The sequence below is a fragment of the Eurytemora carolleeae genome, unplaced genomic scaffold (genome assembly GCF_000591075.1).
Source record: "Eurytemora carolleeae unplaced genomic scaffold, Eaff_2.0 scaffold130, whole genome shotgun sequence".
In the NCBI taxonomy this organism is placed as follows: Eukaryota; Metazoa; Arthropoda; class Copepoda; order Calanoida; family Temoridae; genus Eurytemora; species Eurytemora carolleeae.
Window position 1 is genome coordinate 245,091 of NW_019397116.1, and position 17,262 is coordinate 262,352.

The following is a 17,262-nucleotide window of genomic DNA, read 5'->3' on the forward strand; positions in this document are numbered from 1 at the left end:
GGATATCGTTGTGAATCCTGCATTTCCATCTTGGCACTGAGATTACGCTTACTGATGTCCTTCTAAGGCGCGTGGCAAATTCTAGTTTTTATAATTATATTATATAACAAAACTAAATTTTTGTAAAATCTTAATTATGTCAATGTACAGGTTACAGGGTAACCCATAAAGGATGAGACTTCAGAGACGATTGAAGGGAATTCAATCTATCCGTTTCCTTTTAAACTATAAACTTGTTTCTTTTCTGTCAAATCATTAAATAATTTATTAAAAACTAAATTTAAAGCAGAAAAATTAATTTATCCCCAGAATCTTAATATTTCAGAGGTTTCAGGTCGTCTTCACAGTCTCAGCCTTTGCGGGTAACCCTGTACATCAAGATAAAATTTATTTAATAAAAACAAATAGAAACATTCAAATATATAAACCTTTCCTTACATTTACATTTTCGAAAATTGATTCAAAAACATTTATTTCTAGATTCTAGTGTCCGTTAGTTATTTCCATTTCCGTTTCCGGTTCAACCATGAAGTTTTTGGGGCGCAGGAATATACCAACAAAATGTGTAAACAAGTTGGATTTCTTGTCCATCAAACCTTAATTTGGGAATATAAATTAGTTTATATTTTGTATGTACCCGCATGTAATTGAGTGTACAATGTACACTGTACATGTATATTTGTACTTGTATGTGTACTATACTTTTATATCTGTACCTGTATGTATGTGTACTATAAATGTATATCCTGTACATGTGTGTACACTGTACATGTATATCTTTACCTGTATGTCTGTACCTGTATGTGTATACAGTGTACTCTTCATAAATATCTGCACCCGTTTTTATTCTGTACATGTATATCTGTATGTGTGTGTTTGTACATGAATATATGTTCATTTATGTGTGTGTGTACTGTGTATACTGTACAACAGTACATATGTACAGGTATATATGTACCTGCAAGTTTTTACATGTATATATGTGACTGTATGTGTGTACATGTATATATCTGTATTAGTATATGTACCATACATGTATTTATGTAACTGTATGTGTGTACATGTATATATCTATGTACCTGTATGTGTTCACATGTATATCTGTACATGTATATAATATATTTGTACCTGTATGTGTGTACATGTATATCTGTACACGATCTCCTTTTTCTAAGTCTGCTACAATGCTCTGACTCGCCATCGAATTCTACAATATACAATTTACTGCTGACTTGAAATTCGTAACTGCTCTTTAAAGGGAGTGACCGGCAATGTATGGTGGTTAAACTGAACATGCAGTATTGTAGAAAATATGTTTAGGATTCATTTGAGACATATATATCGTTTAACGATGTATAATTACTAAGTTTGAGTGCAAAGTAGACGTTCAAAATCATAAATTTGGATGGGAATGTTTTCAGAATCTGTTTTTTTAATTATCAAATAACGACGAAAAAAATATAGTAAAAAAGTAAAAAAATTAAATGTTTAGGAACATATTTCTTATAAGAAATTTGTCAATTAATCAAGGTTAGAATCAATTATTTTGTTTTCATCATTTTATTGAATTTTTTATTTTCTATGACTTTGTTCGCAGATTTCAAATTCTTTAAATGTCGTCTTTTCAATAAAATTCCTGAAAATCTGCAGAAAATCTTAGTGAATAATGAGAGATTATAGAAACAAATAATTGAATAAGATGACTTATTTTCAATGATAATAGTTAATATATATTTGCTCAACCTGTTCCTAAACAACTAATTAGTTAACTGTAGAATTTTGCTTACATTTTTTGTCGTCGTTATCTAATAATTCAAAAAACCGATTCTGAAAACCAAAATTTATGATTTTAAAAGTCGACTTTGCGCTCAAACTCAGTAAATATACGTCGTAGAAACATCTCAAATGAATCCTAAAAAATTTGTCCACACTACTACACATTCAGCTCAACCACCATACATTGCCAGTCACTCCCTTTATAGGGACTGTAAAGGAAAAATGAAAGGGGGTATAGGCTGAAAGCTAATCACTTTAGCTCTTGATCGCGACCCATGAAAGTTATATCTGATGTATCTATCTCGAGAAATTGATATAAAACTGTGTTAAAATTATACGAAAGTTCATATATATAAAATTTAGAAAATCTTAAACTTAAATCACGTGACCAGAACTATCACCAATGGGAGAGCAGTATACTGATCATGTGTCTCCGCCTGTATCACGTGACCACTTTACTGCACTACCATTGGTGGAATTTCTGGTCAAGTAATACGGACGTATAAATAGTATTAGGAATGAAATCTATTAAAAATAGAAATAACAAATATAAAAGTAAACCTAATTTACAATTACCTTTCTCTAGGATATCGTCGTTTTCAGATTGGTTGCTTATTTGCTGAATTTGATCTTTTTAAACCTACTACTTTTATTCAAAATTGTATATAAATTAATTTTCGTATAAATTTGACAAAGTTTTATATCAATTTCGCGAGATAGAAACATCAGATATCACTTTCATGGGTCGCGATAGAGAGCTAAAGTGATTAGCTTTCAGCCTATACCCCCTTTCATTTTTCCTTTACAGTCCCTTTAAGAAATAAAAAGTCAGTTACATTGCAGTTTTGTTACCAAGAGTTAAACATTAATATCTACGTGATAACCAGAATACTCTGGAATAGAAAGACGACTTTATACCAAGTGTATTTGAAGTTGTTACAAAGCAAATAGTTTTAAAAGAATTAAATCACTAATTAAGTTAAATTGGCCTGTTTACAATGCACCGTAGCTGTGTCTCATGCTCAATGACCTATTAATAGTTAAAACTTGACTCTAAAAGTCGTCATCTTATTACAAAGTTTTCTGGTTATCACTGTAACAGTTTGGTTCTGAAACATGTGCTCGCCCTTGAAACCGACCATTAGGGGTCGTCTAATATGTTTAATATTGACGAAACTTTATAATTCAATATTCAAATTTGTTCCAAAGTTAGGTTAGTTATAATATGTAATATCACCAATCATCATATGTTGTTAAAGGGAATGTTTGTGATAATTGAAAGGGGGGTTAGGCTGAATCCTAATCAAATTAGGATTAGATGGCCACTAATTTTACTTTTATCTGTTTCGTGTACATTGAACATTGAACATTGAACATTGAACATTGAACATTGAACAATGAACATTGAACATTGAACATTGAACATTGAATTTTTAACATTGAACATTGAACATTGAACATTGAACATTGAACATTGAACTTTGAACATTGAAAATGGTTGAACACGCTTTATACCCAGGGGCGCAGAGCCCATTGTTAGACTCATTTAGTTGCATTATTCAACTAAAATCGTAAATAATTTAATAAAATGTTTAACTGATCAAATATTAAAAAATGTAAATACCGAAAAAGGTTAATTTGAATGTATAATAATTACATCAAATGATGTACTTTGTAGGACGTTTATTTGACCGCGTAGAGAAATATTTGAAGAGAACAAATGAAAGCCTAGGTACCTTATGATTCGAATCATGGTTTTGATCATAGAAACTTGCAAGCTCATTACCATTACATCTTGAAAAAAATTTAGATTATTTTTTGAATATCTTAAATGAACTTGAATTTACAAATGTGGGTTGAAAGCTGTTCACTGGTCAGACTTACAAAATTGTACAGGGTGTCTCTGCAGCTAGTCATTGGACAGCTAGACTTACAAAATTTGTACAGGGTGTCTCAGCTGGTCAGACTTACAGAATTGAGCAGGGTTTCTCAGAAAAAGCTAGGAATAAGAGTCCAGAGCTGCTAGTTAATTGGATTTTCAATATAAGAACATTTTTAACAACTACAGGGTTACCCACAATTCACAAAGGACGTGATTTTTTTCAACGTTTTGTTTTTTCATTCAAGTTTAAACTTGCTTCTTCCCAATTGCTAAATAATTTTTATATTATTTAAAATAAAAATTAAAGCAGAATACCACACCTTTTTATCAATTCATCATTAAAGTATTTTCTTGTGTGGGCAACCCTGGACGTAAAGTGTCCAAGAAAACCCTTTATTAAATCTTAAATAAGAAACAAACGTATTTTTTAAATGACTGATTTTAATTTCAATAATACCTGAGAGAGAGAAGCCCTTTCTTCATATCATGAGTACATATATGGATAGTAAACATGTACGCTCCGTCCAGTGGTACAGTAAATACACCAGACTTAAATAAACATGTACAGACACGTCCAGTGGTACAGTAAACAGTAAAAAATGTTAGGATTTTATTTGAAAATAAAGGACATTTTAAGGGGAAAAAGACTAGAACCACATCAACATTAAACTCCCTAGAAGCAAATGATTCATTATGTGTACAGTCATGTTCTGTCTATTTTTTCTGCACGTACATACTGTACAACTGTACAAATAAACAAATCTTAGACTTTGAAGATTGAAGCTCTCAGTTTGTTTATATTTCACCCAGAACATTTAAAAAAATTGTTTGTAAAACACTAAAAAGGTTCTTGCAGTTTTTACCTTCTTGCAGTCCAAAAAATTACAAAAATGAACGATATAGTTCAGTTGTCAAAATCTAAAAAATCCATTTCAAAGTCATTAGTTTTAGATTATGCTTCAAGGATACTTTGATGCATGTTGGTAAAAACTTCAATATTTTGTTGAATTCTGTTGTTTAATCGTGTACCTTGAAATCCATCCCTCCTCCTAAGTTCGATCTACACCCAGAGAAGGTTAGATATTCCTCTCCACCATTATCATAGTCCTTTGATGTGTCTTTATTATTATAGTTTTTGATAGTATTAATATTAAAGTCCTTGGTATTACTATTATTATAGTTCTTGGTATTATTATTACAGTCCTTGGTATTATTATCATTATAGTTCTTGGTATTATATTAATATTACAGTCCTTGGTATTACTATTATTATAGTTCTTGGTATTATTATTACAGTCCTTGGTATTATTATTATTATAGTTCTCGGTATTAATAATACAGTCCTTGGTATTATTATTATTATAGATCTTGGTATCAATATTACAGTCCTTGGTATTATTATTATTATAGTTCTTGGTATTAATATTACAGTCCTTAGTATTATTATTATTATAGTTCTTGGTATTAATATTAAAGTCCTTGGTATTATTATCATTATAGTTCTTGGTATTAATAATACAGTCCTTGGTATTATTATTATTATAGTTCTTGGTATTAATATTACAGTCCTTGGTATTATTATTATTATAGTTCTTGGTATTAATATTACAGTCCTTGGTATTACTATCATTATAGTTCTTGGTATTATTATTATTATTATTATAGTCCTTTGAAGTATTAATGTTATTATTATGGTTATAAATAAATTATTTTTTCATCTTTGATTACACTTATAATTAATTTAAATACAATAATTGAAATTATTTAAAATAATTTAAATTACTTCTGTTCTGAAAGCATCAAAGAAAACTGAAAGGGGTTGTGACATCAAGTTTCTAAGTAATCCATGTTCTTTCATCATTCTAAAATCATGAAAAATGTCTTTATTTCATAAAAAATGATAACCAAGTTTAGTGTAAAAACAGAAAATTCAGGAAAAATCTCTAATTTATTATCTCAATAAATTGCTTATATATATATATATATATTTATAGCTGAGTAAAACTAAAAACAGAAAATTCAGGAAAAATCTCTAATTTATTATCTCAATAAATTGCTAGAAGTTCAGAATGATAGAACGAAATATTTGAGAAAGTTAAGAATTTGTTCATTATCCATACTGTCTGCGTTACGTAGGGAGAAATTTGTGATTTTGTTACGCATCATATTTGTATGAAAAATACAATTTCTTTTTCAAAAACATTTTTATTTGAGAACAAGTGTTGCTGAGTCATAAACACAGGAAAATCTAAACAATCATGTATGTGTTGTTACTTTGCTTGTCTGGGTGTCTGTCTGTGTATTTGTTCTTTTCCTTTTATCCGGCCAATAAACGTCAAAACGGCTGAACCGATCGGGCCCAACGTTTGTGTGTGATCTCACATGTAGGGTTATAAATCGTTTTTGAAAACGATCGTTAAACGATCGTTTTTTGTTTCGTTTTTCAATTGTTTTAAAAAACGATCGTTTCGTTTTTGGGAAAAAACGATCTTTTTTGAAAACGATCGTTTTATTAAAAACGATTTGTGACAGTTTTTTATACGATTGTTTTTTTTAAAAACGATTGCTTTTGAAAAAACGATCGTTTTTGAAAAAAAATTTTTTATTGACAATAACGATCGTTTTTGAAAAAGAATTATATGCAACTTTTCTGAATGTCGTCTTACCTGAAGTTAAAAGTTGTGGGGGAGCTAAAACTTCTTGATATTTTCTTAACAACTACTCAATGATAAGTACAGATGCCCTTCAGGTCGGTTAATTAACGATCGTTAACGAAGGGTCGTCGCTAACGATCGTTAACGAAACGACGATCGTTTAAAAAACGATCGTTTTTCAAAAAAATGAAAACGTTAACATCCCTACTCACATGACCCCAGGTCATAGTTTATAGTGGATCAAAGTTTCAAAAATTAACCTCCTACAAAATTCGGTTTTCATTAAATTTCGAAAATGCACGATTTTTTTTATAAAATCCGCGAACTTTTTTGCTATTGTTTACAGTGTATACAAAGAGAAAATGTTAAAAATTTAAATAAAAAGCCTACTATTTAAAAAAAGGGGAGGGGGAGGCGGTCATTCTTGAAAATATATATCCCCAAAACCCATATTGAAAAAATGTCCCTCAAACATCTACGAAATTTCGTAACACAATTTATATATATATTATGTAGATATATATATATAACATATACAAAAATAGTTTTCTTATGGAGAAATGATTACTTGGTTGTGGATAATACTTTATTTTATTCTCACCACACTAAACACTAGACATCTTAATACAGGGTGTCCCTAAACAGCATGGGAATAAGGTGACGAATTATAAACCGTCTTTGTAAAGAATTATAGGTGTATATCCTAATTTCAATGGTCAAAAAAAGTTACGTCTGCTAGATTGTATTTAATTTAAATCGTTACTGAATTCCCATGTTTATTGGGACACCCTGTACATAATGACTTTTGTATTCAATATCAGAATAATATAATACATTTATATAGGATAATACAATACAATACAATACATGGATAATACAATTTTAGGATAATACAATACAAGGATAGTATATGTACATTTAATACATGGATAATACAATACAAGAATAGTACATGTACATTTAATACAAGGATAATACAATACAAGGATAATACAATTCATGGTTAAAACAATACAAGGATAACACAATACATGGATAACACAATACATGGATAACACAATACATGGATAATACAATACAAGGATAATACAATTCATAGTTAAAACAATACAAGGATAACTCAATACATGGCTAACACAATACATGGATAACACAATACATGGATAATACAATACAAGGATAATACAATTCATAGTTAAAACAATACAAGGATAACTCAATACATGGATAACACAATACATGGATAATACAATACATGGATAATACAATACAAGGATAATACAATACAAGGATAACACAATACATGGATAACACAATACATGGATAATACAATACAAGGATGATACAATACAAGGATAATACAATTCATGGTTAAAACAATACAAGGATAACAATACAAGGATAACACAATACATGGATAACACAATACATGGATAATACAATACAAGGATGATACAATACAAGGATAATACAATTCATGGTTAAAACAATACAAGGATAACCCAATACATGGATAACACAATACATGGATAATACAGTACAAGGATAACCCGATACATGGATAACACAATATAGGATAATACAATACATGGATAATACAATACAAGGATATTACAATACAAGGATAACACAATACATGGATAACACAATACATGGATAATAAAATACAAGGATGATACAATACAAGGATAATACAATTCATGGTTAAAACAATACAAGGATAACCCAATACATGGATAACACAATACATGGATAATACAATACAAGGATAACACAATACATGGATAACACAATACATGGATAATAAAATGGATGATACAATACAAGGATAATACAATTCATGGTTAAAACAATACAAGGATAACCCAATACATGGATAACACAATACATGGATAATACAATACATGGATAATACTATACGAGAATAATACAAGACAAGGATAATACAATTCATGGTTAATACAATACAAGGGTATTACAATTCATTGTTAATACAATACAAGGATAATACAATAGATGGATAATACAATACAAGGATAATACAAGACAAGGATAATACAATTTATGGTTAATACAATACAAGGATAATATACGATACATGGATAACACAAAACATGGATAATAAATATTACATGGAAAATACAATAAATAGATAATCCAGTTGTATTCTGATTTCCATCAATATTTCCCTTAAACAATATTTTATTAGATCAGTGATCAATTTAAAAACGTTAAATGAATAATAAGATGTCCCAGCGAAAGTTGTTAGATCATGTTTATCCAGTTCACCGTGATTTAAAGGTCTCAACAAAGGTCTTAAACAAAAATCGATGAGCATTTTGCCAATTACTTCTTAAAAACCAAAGCTCAAAGGCTAAAATGTACAAGTAAAGGACTACCGAAAAGTATAATTGAGTTAGAGCGGTAAAATCAACGCCCAAAAGGCGTTGCGACTTTTCAAAGTTGACCCTTTCTTAAACTTTCTTAAAAATTAATTAAGACTTTTATAACCAGGATGAATCTATGTGGGTTACATATCAAACAAACATTATTTTTCATCTCAATAGCTCTTTAATGTGAAATGTTTTGATTGAAAATTGATTTTTACTTTTATTTGTCTTAAGGTAAATAAAAATATTTTATTCTCTAATAACTCAAAATTCGTATTGATGGGACAACACATTATTTTTCAGTGTCTCTGTTTATTAGAAGAATATTCAAATTTTTGTCTTTTTTGAAGGACTAGTTTTTCAAAATAATTTCTAACATAAGACCTGAAGAAGCTGTTTTTGTCCAACTAATCGGTCTTGAAGCTCCGCATTCTCCTTTTCCAATCTATCCTGCAGCTCCTTCTTCTCCTTCTCTAGTTTAGCAGCATACTCAGCCTTCTCCCTTGATAATTATATAACACAATCTTTTAGAAATCCTTAGCAGCATATTCAGCCTTCTCCCTTGNGTTTTTGTCCAGCTAAACGGTCTTGAAGCTCCGCATTCTCCTTTTCCAATCTATCCTGCAGCGCCTTCTTCTCCTTTTCTAGTTTAGCAGCATATTCAGCCTTCTCCCTTGATTATTATATAACACAATCTTTTAGAAATCCTTAGCAGCATATACAGCCTTATCCCTTGATAATAATATTACACAATCTTTTAGAAATCCTTAGCAGCATATACAGCCTTCTCCCTTGTTAATTACAATCTTTTAGAAATAAGAAAAAGAAGTATTTGCATTTTTTAAAATTTCCTTTGCTAGGTTTTATTTCTGGTTCATTAATTATTAATTTATAAAAATTTCCAACAAATCTTATGTTTGATGTATAAATAATCATAAAATCAAACCAATAAGGTGCGAAATGAAAGTTTTAAAAATAATTAAAAAAATAACCAACAATTATTATGAAATAATTTTACCTATTTAATTGTTCCCTTAGGTCAGCTATTTCTGCTTCTCTAGCCAGGTTTTCTGCTTGCATCTTCTTGTACAGTTGGATTGTGCCGTTTTCACTTGCCTGTACAGTTGGATTGTACCTTTTTTACTTTCATGTACAATACACAGTGTATGTACACCGTCGCGTACAGTTGTTTTATTGTTAAAGCAATAAAAATTAGAAGCAACAAATTTTTAAATTTTTCTTATAATTTTTAACCAATAACCACGTATTAACAAATTCGCAGAAAATATAGTTTGCTATCCCCACCTCTTGAGAGGCTTTGAGACGTTTTGCCATCTCCTCCTCGCTCTTTTGTCTCTCCTCATTCTCTCTAGCAATTCTTTCAGCCATGGCTTTATTGTCTTTGTCTAAAAGTATAAAATATAAAAATCTCTAGCTAAATGTCTAGAAAAGACACAAATCCCCCTCCCATTAAATTGTGTATTTTTTTCCTTTTAAAATATTCATTCATATTTTACAAAAAATAATATTTAGTCATAAACAAAAAAAACATATCATCAACCACTGGCCGGTTATATTTTACAATTCTCCTTTTACAATCTTAGTTGTACCGTTAAGTCAGTTTGAGCCACAAAATTTTAGTGCAAAAAAAGTATTAAGAAAAAACACGATCTATTATTTTCCAAGTTATACCAATGAACTCTTGAAGTTCTCTTTTCTCCCGCTCCATCCTTTCCCGTAATTCCTCTGCTTCTTTTTGCCTGAACAATTCTTAATCTATAAATTTAGCTTGTTTGTGATTGTATCCGAGAACATCAAATGGTTGAATGCGCCCAACTTTTTTTTTGGTACCTCACATGGCCCCGGGCAATGTTTATGGGTGGTCTAAATCGATAAATTTTGCACAGAAATAAGTTACTTTAAAAAATGGCAATTCATTGGTGCTAACAGAAGATTGAACTCAGGAAAGTGACCCCGCAATGTACGATAGTTGAGCTGAGAATATAGTAATGTGCAGACATTTTTTATGTATCATTTGAGAACTTTGAGATGTTTTTACAGTGCATATTTGTACAGCAAGAGCGCAAATTCAATATTTAAAATCCTCATAAATTGTTCATTTTTGAGGAATGATTTTGAGAATCGGTTTAAAAAATTATCTAAATAATTTTCATTTCGTGTAGTTACCCAGGATTACGCGTACTTGGCGTACTTCCATTTTACAAAATTAAGGCGTAATTTTGCGTCATTTCATACTAGGTAATTTCGTCAACTTTTGTAATAATTACACGTAATTAGCAAATCTTTGATTTCGCGAAATTGCGCCATAATTTCTACAAGGTAATTTTGCGAAATATTGCAATAATTATGCGTAATTAGTGAAACTTCAATTTCGCATAATTACGCCGTATTTTCGCGTAATTTCTACAAAAGTAATTACGCTTAATGTTGCAATAATTACACCTACTTAGCAAAACTTCAATTTGAAAGTATTTAAATTATCCAATCAGATTGGACATGGTTGTATCGCACATTTCCTTACACATATTTTCCCGCTATATTCATTTCTGAGAATTAATATGTACTTTACTAATTACGGAATGGTTTCGTATTAAGTAATTTCGTGTAATTTCGCCTTAATTACGCACAACTAGCCTTTCATTCGCATAATAATTAACATGTAATTTAGCGAAATGCTCCTCCGTAAGTGAAAGAAAGTGTTACGCGTAATTACCCCTAATGTAATTACGACTGCAAACCCGTTAACAGCATTTGAAGAATTTGAAGAAATATGCGAACAAATAAAAAAAGAGAAACACAATAAAAGTTTGAAAAAGAAATAATTGATTCTAACATTGATTTATTGAGAAAATTTCAATTAAGAAATATTTTCCTAAACATCTGATTATTTTACCGTGGAATTTTTTACATTTTTTGTCGTCAATATTTAATAATGTTTAAAAAATCGATTCTCAAAACGTAACCATCCATGATTTTAAACTTCGACTTTGCGCTCAAAATAGTAATTATACATCATTAAAATGTTTTTATGTCTCCAATGAATCCTTAAAAATACCTCCACAATACTACATTATCAGTTCAACTACCATACATTGCCGGTCACTCCCGTTAAAAAGTTATAATTAAAAGTTAAAACAAATTCTGGAAGTTTTTTTTTTACCTTTTCTCATTTTCCACTCTTATCCATTCATTCACATCTTCCAGGTTCTTCTTCCTATCATCGTTTTCTTTTCTAAAATAAAACTCAAATAAAATTGACAAAACTTAACAGCCCCCAACTCTAGTTGTAACATTGTAACAATAAGATTTTATAATTTTTTTCAAGCAAACTGTTGTAAAACCGAAACCTGAAAAAGTTGTCAATATTGGTGTCTCCGTCTATTCGTTCATCTCGCTCTTGCAACAACATTTCACGTAGATCCTTCATTTCTCCATTTCCGCTCTAAACATTTACACTTTTTACAATGGGACCAATAAACCAATAGAAACTAGGCTTTTTAGTGCGCTTCGTACCGCATTTCCTTCTTAACAGTTCTGGCTTTTATTTGTTGGTGTGAAAGTCTTTAAATCGTTCTCAAATTTTAGCAGAATTTTTTGTTAAAGTGGTTCTATTTAAGAAAGTCGATGTTTTTTTCAAGAAAGATTTTTTTATTTTAACGGTCCAGAAACCATCCATTGGGTAATGTTAGTTGCCAAAAAAAATGTTGGGTAGACAGACATACCCTAAAATATATAATGACAAACAGCGGTGTATACACTGGGACCCATACAACTGTGGAATAGGAAGACGACTGTTAGACTTAATTTATGACTGTAAATAGTTCATTGAGACACAGCAATTATTATGTTGTGTACACAGTACACACACCCATTTCACTTAATTGGCTGATTATACAGGTTTACCCACAAAGGTTCAGACTTCAAAGACGAATATACGAATTGTTTTAAACTGTTGTTCTTGTGTTTATACCTGCTTAAATATAATACAGTGAAACCCTTAATAACGAATACATCGGAAGAATATATCAAACGTCGTCTTGACTACTTTTCAATGAGTTTTATACTACAGGGTGTCCCACGAAACATGACAGTTGGTGAATAGTTTAGAATGTCTTTTTCCATAATTTGTTAAGTTGTTTGATACCAAAGATCAATAAAAGTATTATATGGGAGTCATGTTATATTAAAATTGAATTCAAAGTAAAAGATAATGAAGCAAAAGGATGTTTTAACTAAAAATAACGATTTATTAAATGTCATGTTTCGTGGGACACCCAGTATATTACGTAAATTTCAGTATTTGCGAAAATAAATAAATAGCCATGAATATGCCGGAAGAGTTTTAAAAAGTTCCATACAATCATTTAATTAAAAAACTAAATATCTGCAACATTCCATTATTAGAAAGTGAAGAATACGACATATGATGAATTCTTTCGATGTATTCGTTATTAAGGGTTTCATTGTAAGTTATATGAAATCTTAAGAGAAATTTTAGAATTTAAAGAAATAAAGAAGACGACAATCATTACAATATTATCTATGTATTGTATAGTATATCTGAATCTAACAAACCTCAGGAATAAATAAAAAAAAGAACTCAAAGTATCTAAATTGTTTATTTACCTCTGCATTCTGATCTATTTTTAGGCTTAAACTCCTTCCTTCTTGTATTCTCTCATCCATCTCTTTCTCAAGCTGATTACGTAGATCCCTAGACATTTTATATATTCAGTAGATCCCTAGACATTTTATATATTCAGTAGATCCCTAGACATTTATATGTTTAGTAGATCCCTAGTCATTTGATATATTCAGTAGATCCTTAGACATTTTATATATTCAGTAGATCCCTAGTCATTTGATATATTCAGTAAATTCCTAGAAATTTAGTATAGTCAGTAGATCCCTAGACATTTAATATATTCAGTAGATTCCTAGTCATTTGATATATTCAGTAAATTCCTAGACATTTTATATATTCAGTAGATCCCTAGACATTTGATATAATCAGAAGATTCCTAGACATTTGATATATTCTGTAGATCCCACACATTTAATATATTCTGTAGATCCCTAGACATTTTATATATTCAGTAGATCCCTAGACATTTTATATATTCAGTAGATTCCTAGACATTTAATATATTCAGTATATCCCTAGACATTTTATATAATCAGTAGATCTCTAGACATTTGATATATTCTGAACATTCCTAGACATTTGATATATTCAGTAGATTCCTAGACATTTGATATATTCTGAAGATTCCTAGACATTTTATATATTCAGTAGATCCCTAGACATTTGATATATTCAGCAGATTCCTAGACATTTGATATATTCAGTAGATTCCTAGACATTTGATATATTCTGAAGATTTCTAGACATTTTATATAATTATTAGATCCCTAGACATTTGATATATTCAGCAGATTCCTAGACATTTGAGATATTCTGAAGATTCCTAGACATTTTATTTATTCAGTAGATCCCTAGACATTTGATATATTCTGTAGATACAGGGTACTGACCGCGCCACTAAAATTAAAACCGAGCCGGCATAGAATACGGTCGGGCCGGTACATCCTGCATGTCACAAAGCCCGGCACAAGGGGGTCGATCCGGTTCGAATTCAAATAGACCCTAGTCCACCGTACAGTTTGGTTTGTTTAGTACCTTGTTTCTTTGTCTAATCTGTCTCTCAGCTCAGCAGTTTCCCGTGCTCTACAATAGATCAACATTTTGATAAAAATTCGAATTTCGAAAAAAAAACTTTGGCCAGCTTTGGATAACATATAAAAAAATATATTTATACAGAAGATAAAAGGTGGATTTAAAATTTTTAATTAGGTCTCTTATTCTGCCCGAAAGCAATTAAATCTGCAAATACTAAAAATTCAATAAATATCAATTATATAAGTTAAAATATAACACTACATTTTTTTTTAAAAACTTAAATATAAGGAAATTTCAATTTTTTGCTTTTTACATAAAGTTGTTTAACGAATTGTATTTTTATATTCTGTACTATTTCAATTTTTTTTGTTGAAAATTTTATAATAAAAACCTTTCTGCTGCCTCCTTTTCTAATCGATCTCGGAGATCATCGTTGTCAGCAAGTAGCAGAAGAAGAACTTCCTAAACGTTCAAAACATTTATAATTCGGAGATGATGATCTACCAACCTCACAGAGTAGATGTTAAATCCACATTTTATAAAAATTGGTCCGGGTTGATCCTTGTTAGTTTTAACGATAAAATAACCATCAAAATCAAAAATGAAAAATTGTTAAAAACCACAAGAAAATAAACAAAAAAAGGCGGTCAGATTGAAAAAAGGAAACGAACTCAGATCTGATAATTAAAAACATAATTTGCAAAAACTTACTCTTTAAAGTCTTTAAACAACCTTTAAATTAAAGTCTTTAAATAACCTTTAAATTTAAGTCTTTAAACAACCTTTAAATTAAAGTCTTTAAACAACCTTTAAATTAAAGTCTTTAAACAACCTTTAAATTAAAGTCTTTAAACAACCTTTAATTTAAAGTCTTTAAACAACCTTTAAATTAAAGTCTTTAAACAACCTTTAAATTAAAGTCTTTAAACAACCTTTAAATTAAAGACTTTAAACAACCTTTAAAGACAATTTAAAACTTTTAAAAACGTTTTTTTAAAGTTTAATAATAAAAACCTTAAAAAATTTCCCTGGCATATTTTAAAAAAGGTAAAGTTTGCCTGGTTAATAATTGAAGGGCTACATTATGATTTTGGTGAACTACATTGCAGTGCTATGCCTAGGGGGGTCAAAAATATTATTTTTGCCCCCCCTACTCACAAACTTTTATTCTTATTCATCATATTCCAAACATTTACTGTGTGAGCTGTGTAAAGGAGGGAGTTTATATTTCTAAAAGTCGTCCTCTTCGTCAATCTTTTTCTTACCATGAAACTTGAATTATGCAAGTCAATATTTCTTTTGATATGATCGTTAACTGAACAGACCTTGCTGTTCGTTAATTCGTTAATATAACATTGCCCATATGACCTTTCTGAGTTACATTTGATTAGAAAATATAAATGCATGAACGTTATTTTCTGAAAGGTTACACACCTGTATTTTTTGTGACGTATCCACTATTTTCTTTTTGGTTTCTTCATTGTTTGGCGTCATTATTCTATCTATATGCTAATTGAAAAATCAATATATCTACAGATACGCAAATATTTTAGAAAACGGGAAAATCTCTTTGTGTTTTTAAATATTTAAACCATGTTTTTTTTTTAACATATTCATTGAACTTAATTAATTTGAAGACAAAAATAACAATACACATTGGAATTCAATGCAACTTTTCAAGTGAGAAAGTATTTCTTTTTGCTATGTTTTTGGATGTCAGGAAAGTTTTTTTGTGGCAAAATGTCAAAGTTTTAATAAAAAAGTATTATTAATTTGAACGTAATCATGCTAATAAGGGTGTTACTAAAAAAAACACACAAAGTGAAAATTTTTAATTATTTGGGCTAAAAATGACAAATTCGAAGAATAAAAATGAATCAATCTAAGGGTTGCATACATGTGTCTCATGCTTTATATCATTCATTGGTGTTCTTTATCAATCTGACTTCCATTTGTTTCCATAAAAAACTGTAGTTGACATGGAATAAAAGCCAGTAAACGCATACAAAAATAAATTCTCTTTGAAACTTTAATCATGTTTTTTTTTTTATTTGCTTATTATTTAAAACTTTTCCTACGCAGCCATGTCCTTAAGAATACTCAGAAAGTTCTCAAAGTCAAACATTTGCCATTTTGGTGGTTGGAAGACCGTAATTAAGCATAGTGTTAATAATCTCTTTTTCGGCATTTAAGGAGATTTTAGCTCCACAGAATGTAGTGCCATCATCCTAGGGCACTCTTTCGATTTGAGTTTGTTCATGTGTATATTTTTGTGCAAATTACTGCAACAATGGCTTAAATCTAGATTTTTTTAAATGTATGCTACAATTTAATTTAAAATACATATTCACAGCGTTTCCAGCGAAAAAGGAAATTATTTTAGCGAAAAAATGCGAAAATTAACGGAAAAGTTTGCGAAATTCGAACGAAAATTTTCGCATTTTTTCACATTTGTTACCGACACGTTACGTACGCTGGAAACCCTAATTAACAGCGCTAATACGCATGTTATTGATCATTCAATTCATCACCAAAACCATTTTTTTAAAAAGTTAAATATGAAAAATGCTGCTTAAGAAGTTGCTTGTGTGATGGGTTTTCTACTAGAAGCATGATATCAGTAAACAGTCACTTTATGAGATCTCCATCACCGGCTTAATTGCTATTTTGTATACGGCCATAATCTGCCTTTTCAAGGTGGGTTAAGGTGTTTTCGTCATTTTTTTCCATCAATTACTCTTACAGGTCTTCTGTTCTAAACATTTATTGGAATTTTGTTAATCTCTGATCTGATTTTGTAGGTTAATTTGAGTTCAACCATCTTGGATGTGTTTTTAGTAACAATCTTTATATTACTGA

General features: G+C 29.8%; 2 protein-coding genes across 2 annotated transcripts; both read right to left on the bottom strand.

Moving 5' to 3' along the window:
• Window positions 1-352: 352 nt before the first annotated feature.
• LOC111712039 (uncharacterized) lies at window positions 353-5,544 on the bottom strand. Its single transcript, XM_023486547.1, has 6 exons — window positions 5,442-5,544; window positions 4,688-4,765; window positions 4,116-4,207; window positions 3,513-3,570; window positions 1,129-1,207; window positions 353-596 (listed from the first exon to the last, which is right to left on the bottom strand). Exons 1-6 carry the CDS (start codon window positions 5,517-5,519, stop codon window positions 484-486), a joined length of 498 nt encoding a protein of 165 aa, XP_023342315.1. The 5' UTR covers window positions 5,520-5,544; the 3' UTR covers window positions 353-483.
• A 1,016-nt stretch (window positions 5,545-6,560) lies between these two features.
• Window positions 6,561-15,944, bottom strand: LOC111712022 (histone-lysine N-methyltransferase, H3 lysine-79 specific). Its single transcript, XM_023486529.1, has 12 exons — window positions 15,838-15,944; window positions 14,795-14,865; window positions 14,404-14,451; window positions 13,350-13,437; window positions 12,071-12,165; window positions 11,884-11,955; window positions 10,395-10,462; window positions 10,008-10,108; window positions 9,721-9,818; window positions 9,087-9,204; window positions 8,445-8,501; window positions 6,561-6,575 (listed from the first exon to the last, which is right to left on the bottom strand). Exons 1-12 carry the CDS (start codon window positions 15,895-15,897, stop codon window positions 6,561-6,563), a joined length of 891 nt encoding a protein of 296 aa, XP_023342297.1. The 5' UTR covers window positions 15,898-15,944.
• Between the last annotated feature and the right edge of the window lie 1,318 nt (window positions 15,945-17,262).

What these genes read in the sequence shown, in the direction of transcription:
- LOC111712022 (XM_023486529.1), bottom strand. Translation starts at nt 15,897, where the DNA reads ATGACGCCAAACAATGAAGAAACCAAAAAGAAAATAGTGGATACGTCA. An exon ending in GAAAAGGAGGCAGCAGAAAG is followed by an intron (nt 14,452 to 14,794) that starts GTTTTTATTATA and finishes GATCTATTGTAG; the next exon opens with AGCACGGGAAACTGCTGAGC. An exon ending in AATATTGACAACTTTTTCAG is followed by an intron (nt 11,956 to 12,070) that starts GTTTCGGTTTTA and finishes GTTTTATTTTAG; the next exon opens with AAAAGAAAACGATGATAGGA.
- LOC111712039 (XM_023486547.1), bottom strand. Translation starts at nt 5,519, where the DNA reads ATGATGAAAGAACATGGATTACTTAGAAACTTGATGTCACAACCCCTT. An exon ending in TTGATGCTTTCAGAACAGAA is followed by an intron (nt 4,766 to 5,441) that starts GTAATTTAAATT and finishes GACACATCAAAG; the next exon opens with GACTATGATAATGGTGGAGA. An exon ending in AAAGGGCTTCTCTCTCTCAG is followed by an intron (nt 3,571 to 4,115) that starts GTATTATTGAAA and finishes ATTTTTTTCAAG; the next exon opens with ATGTAATGGTAATGAGCTTG.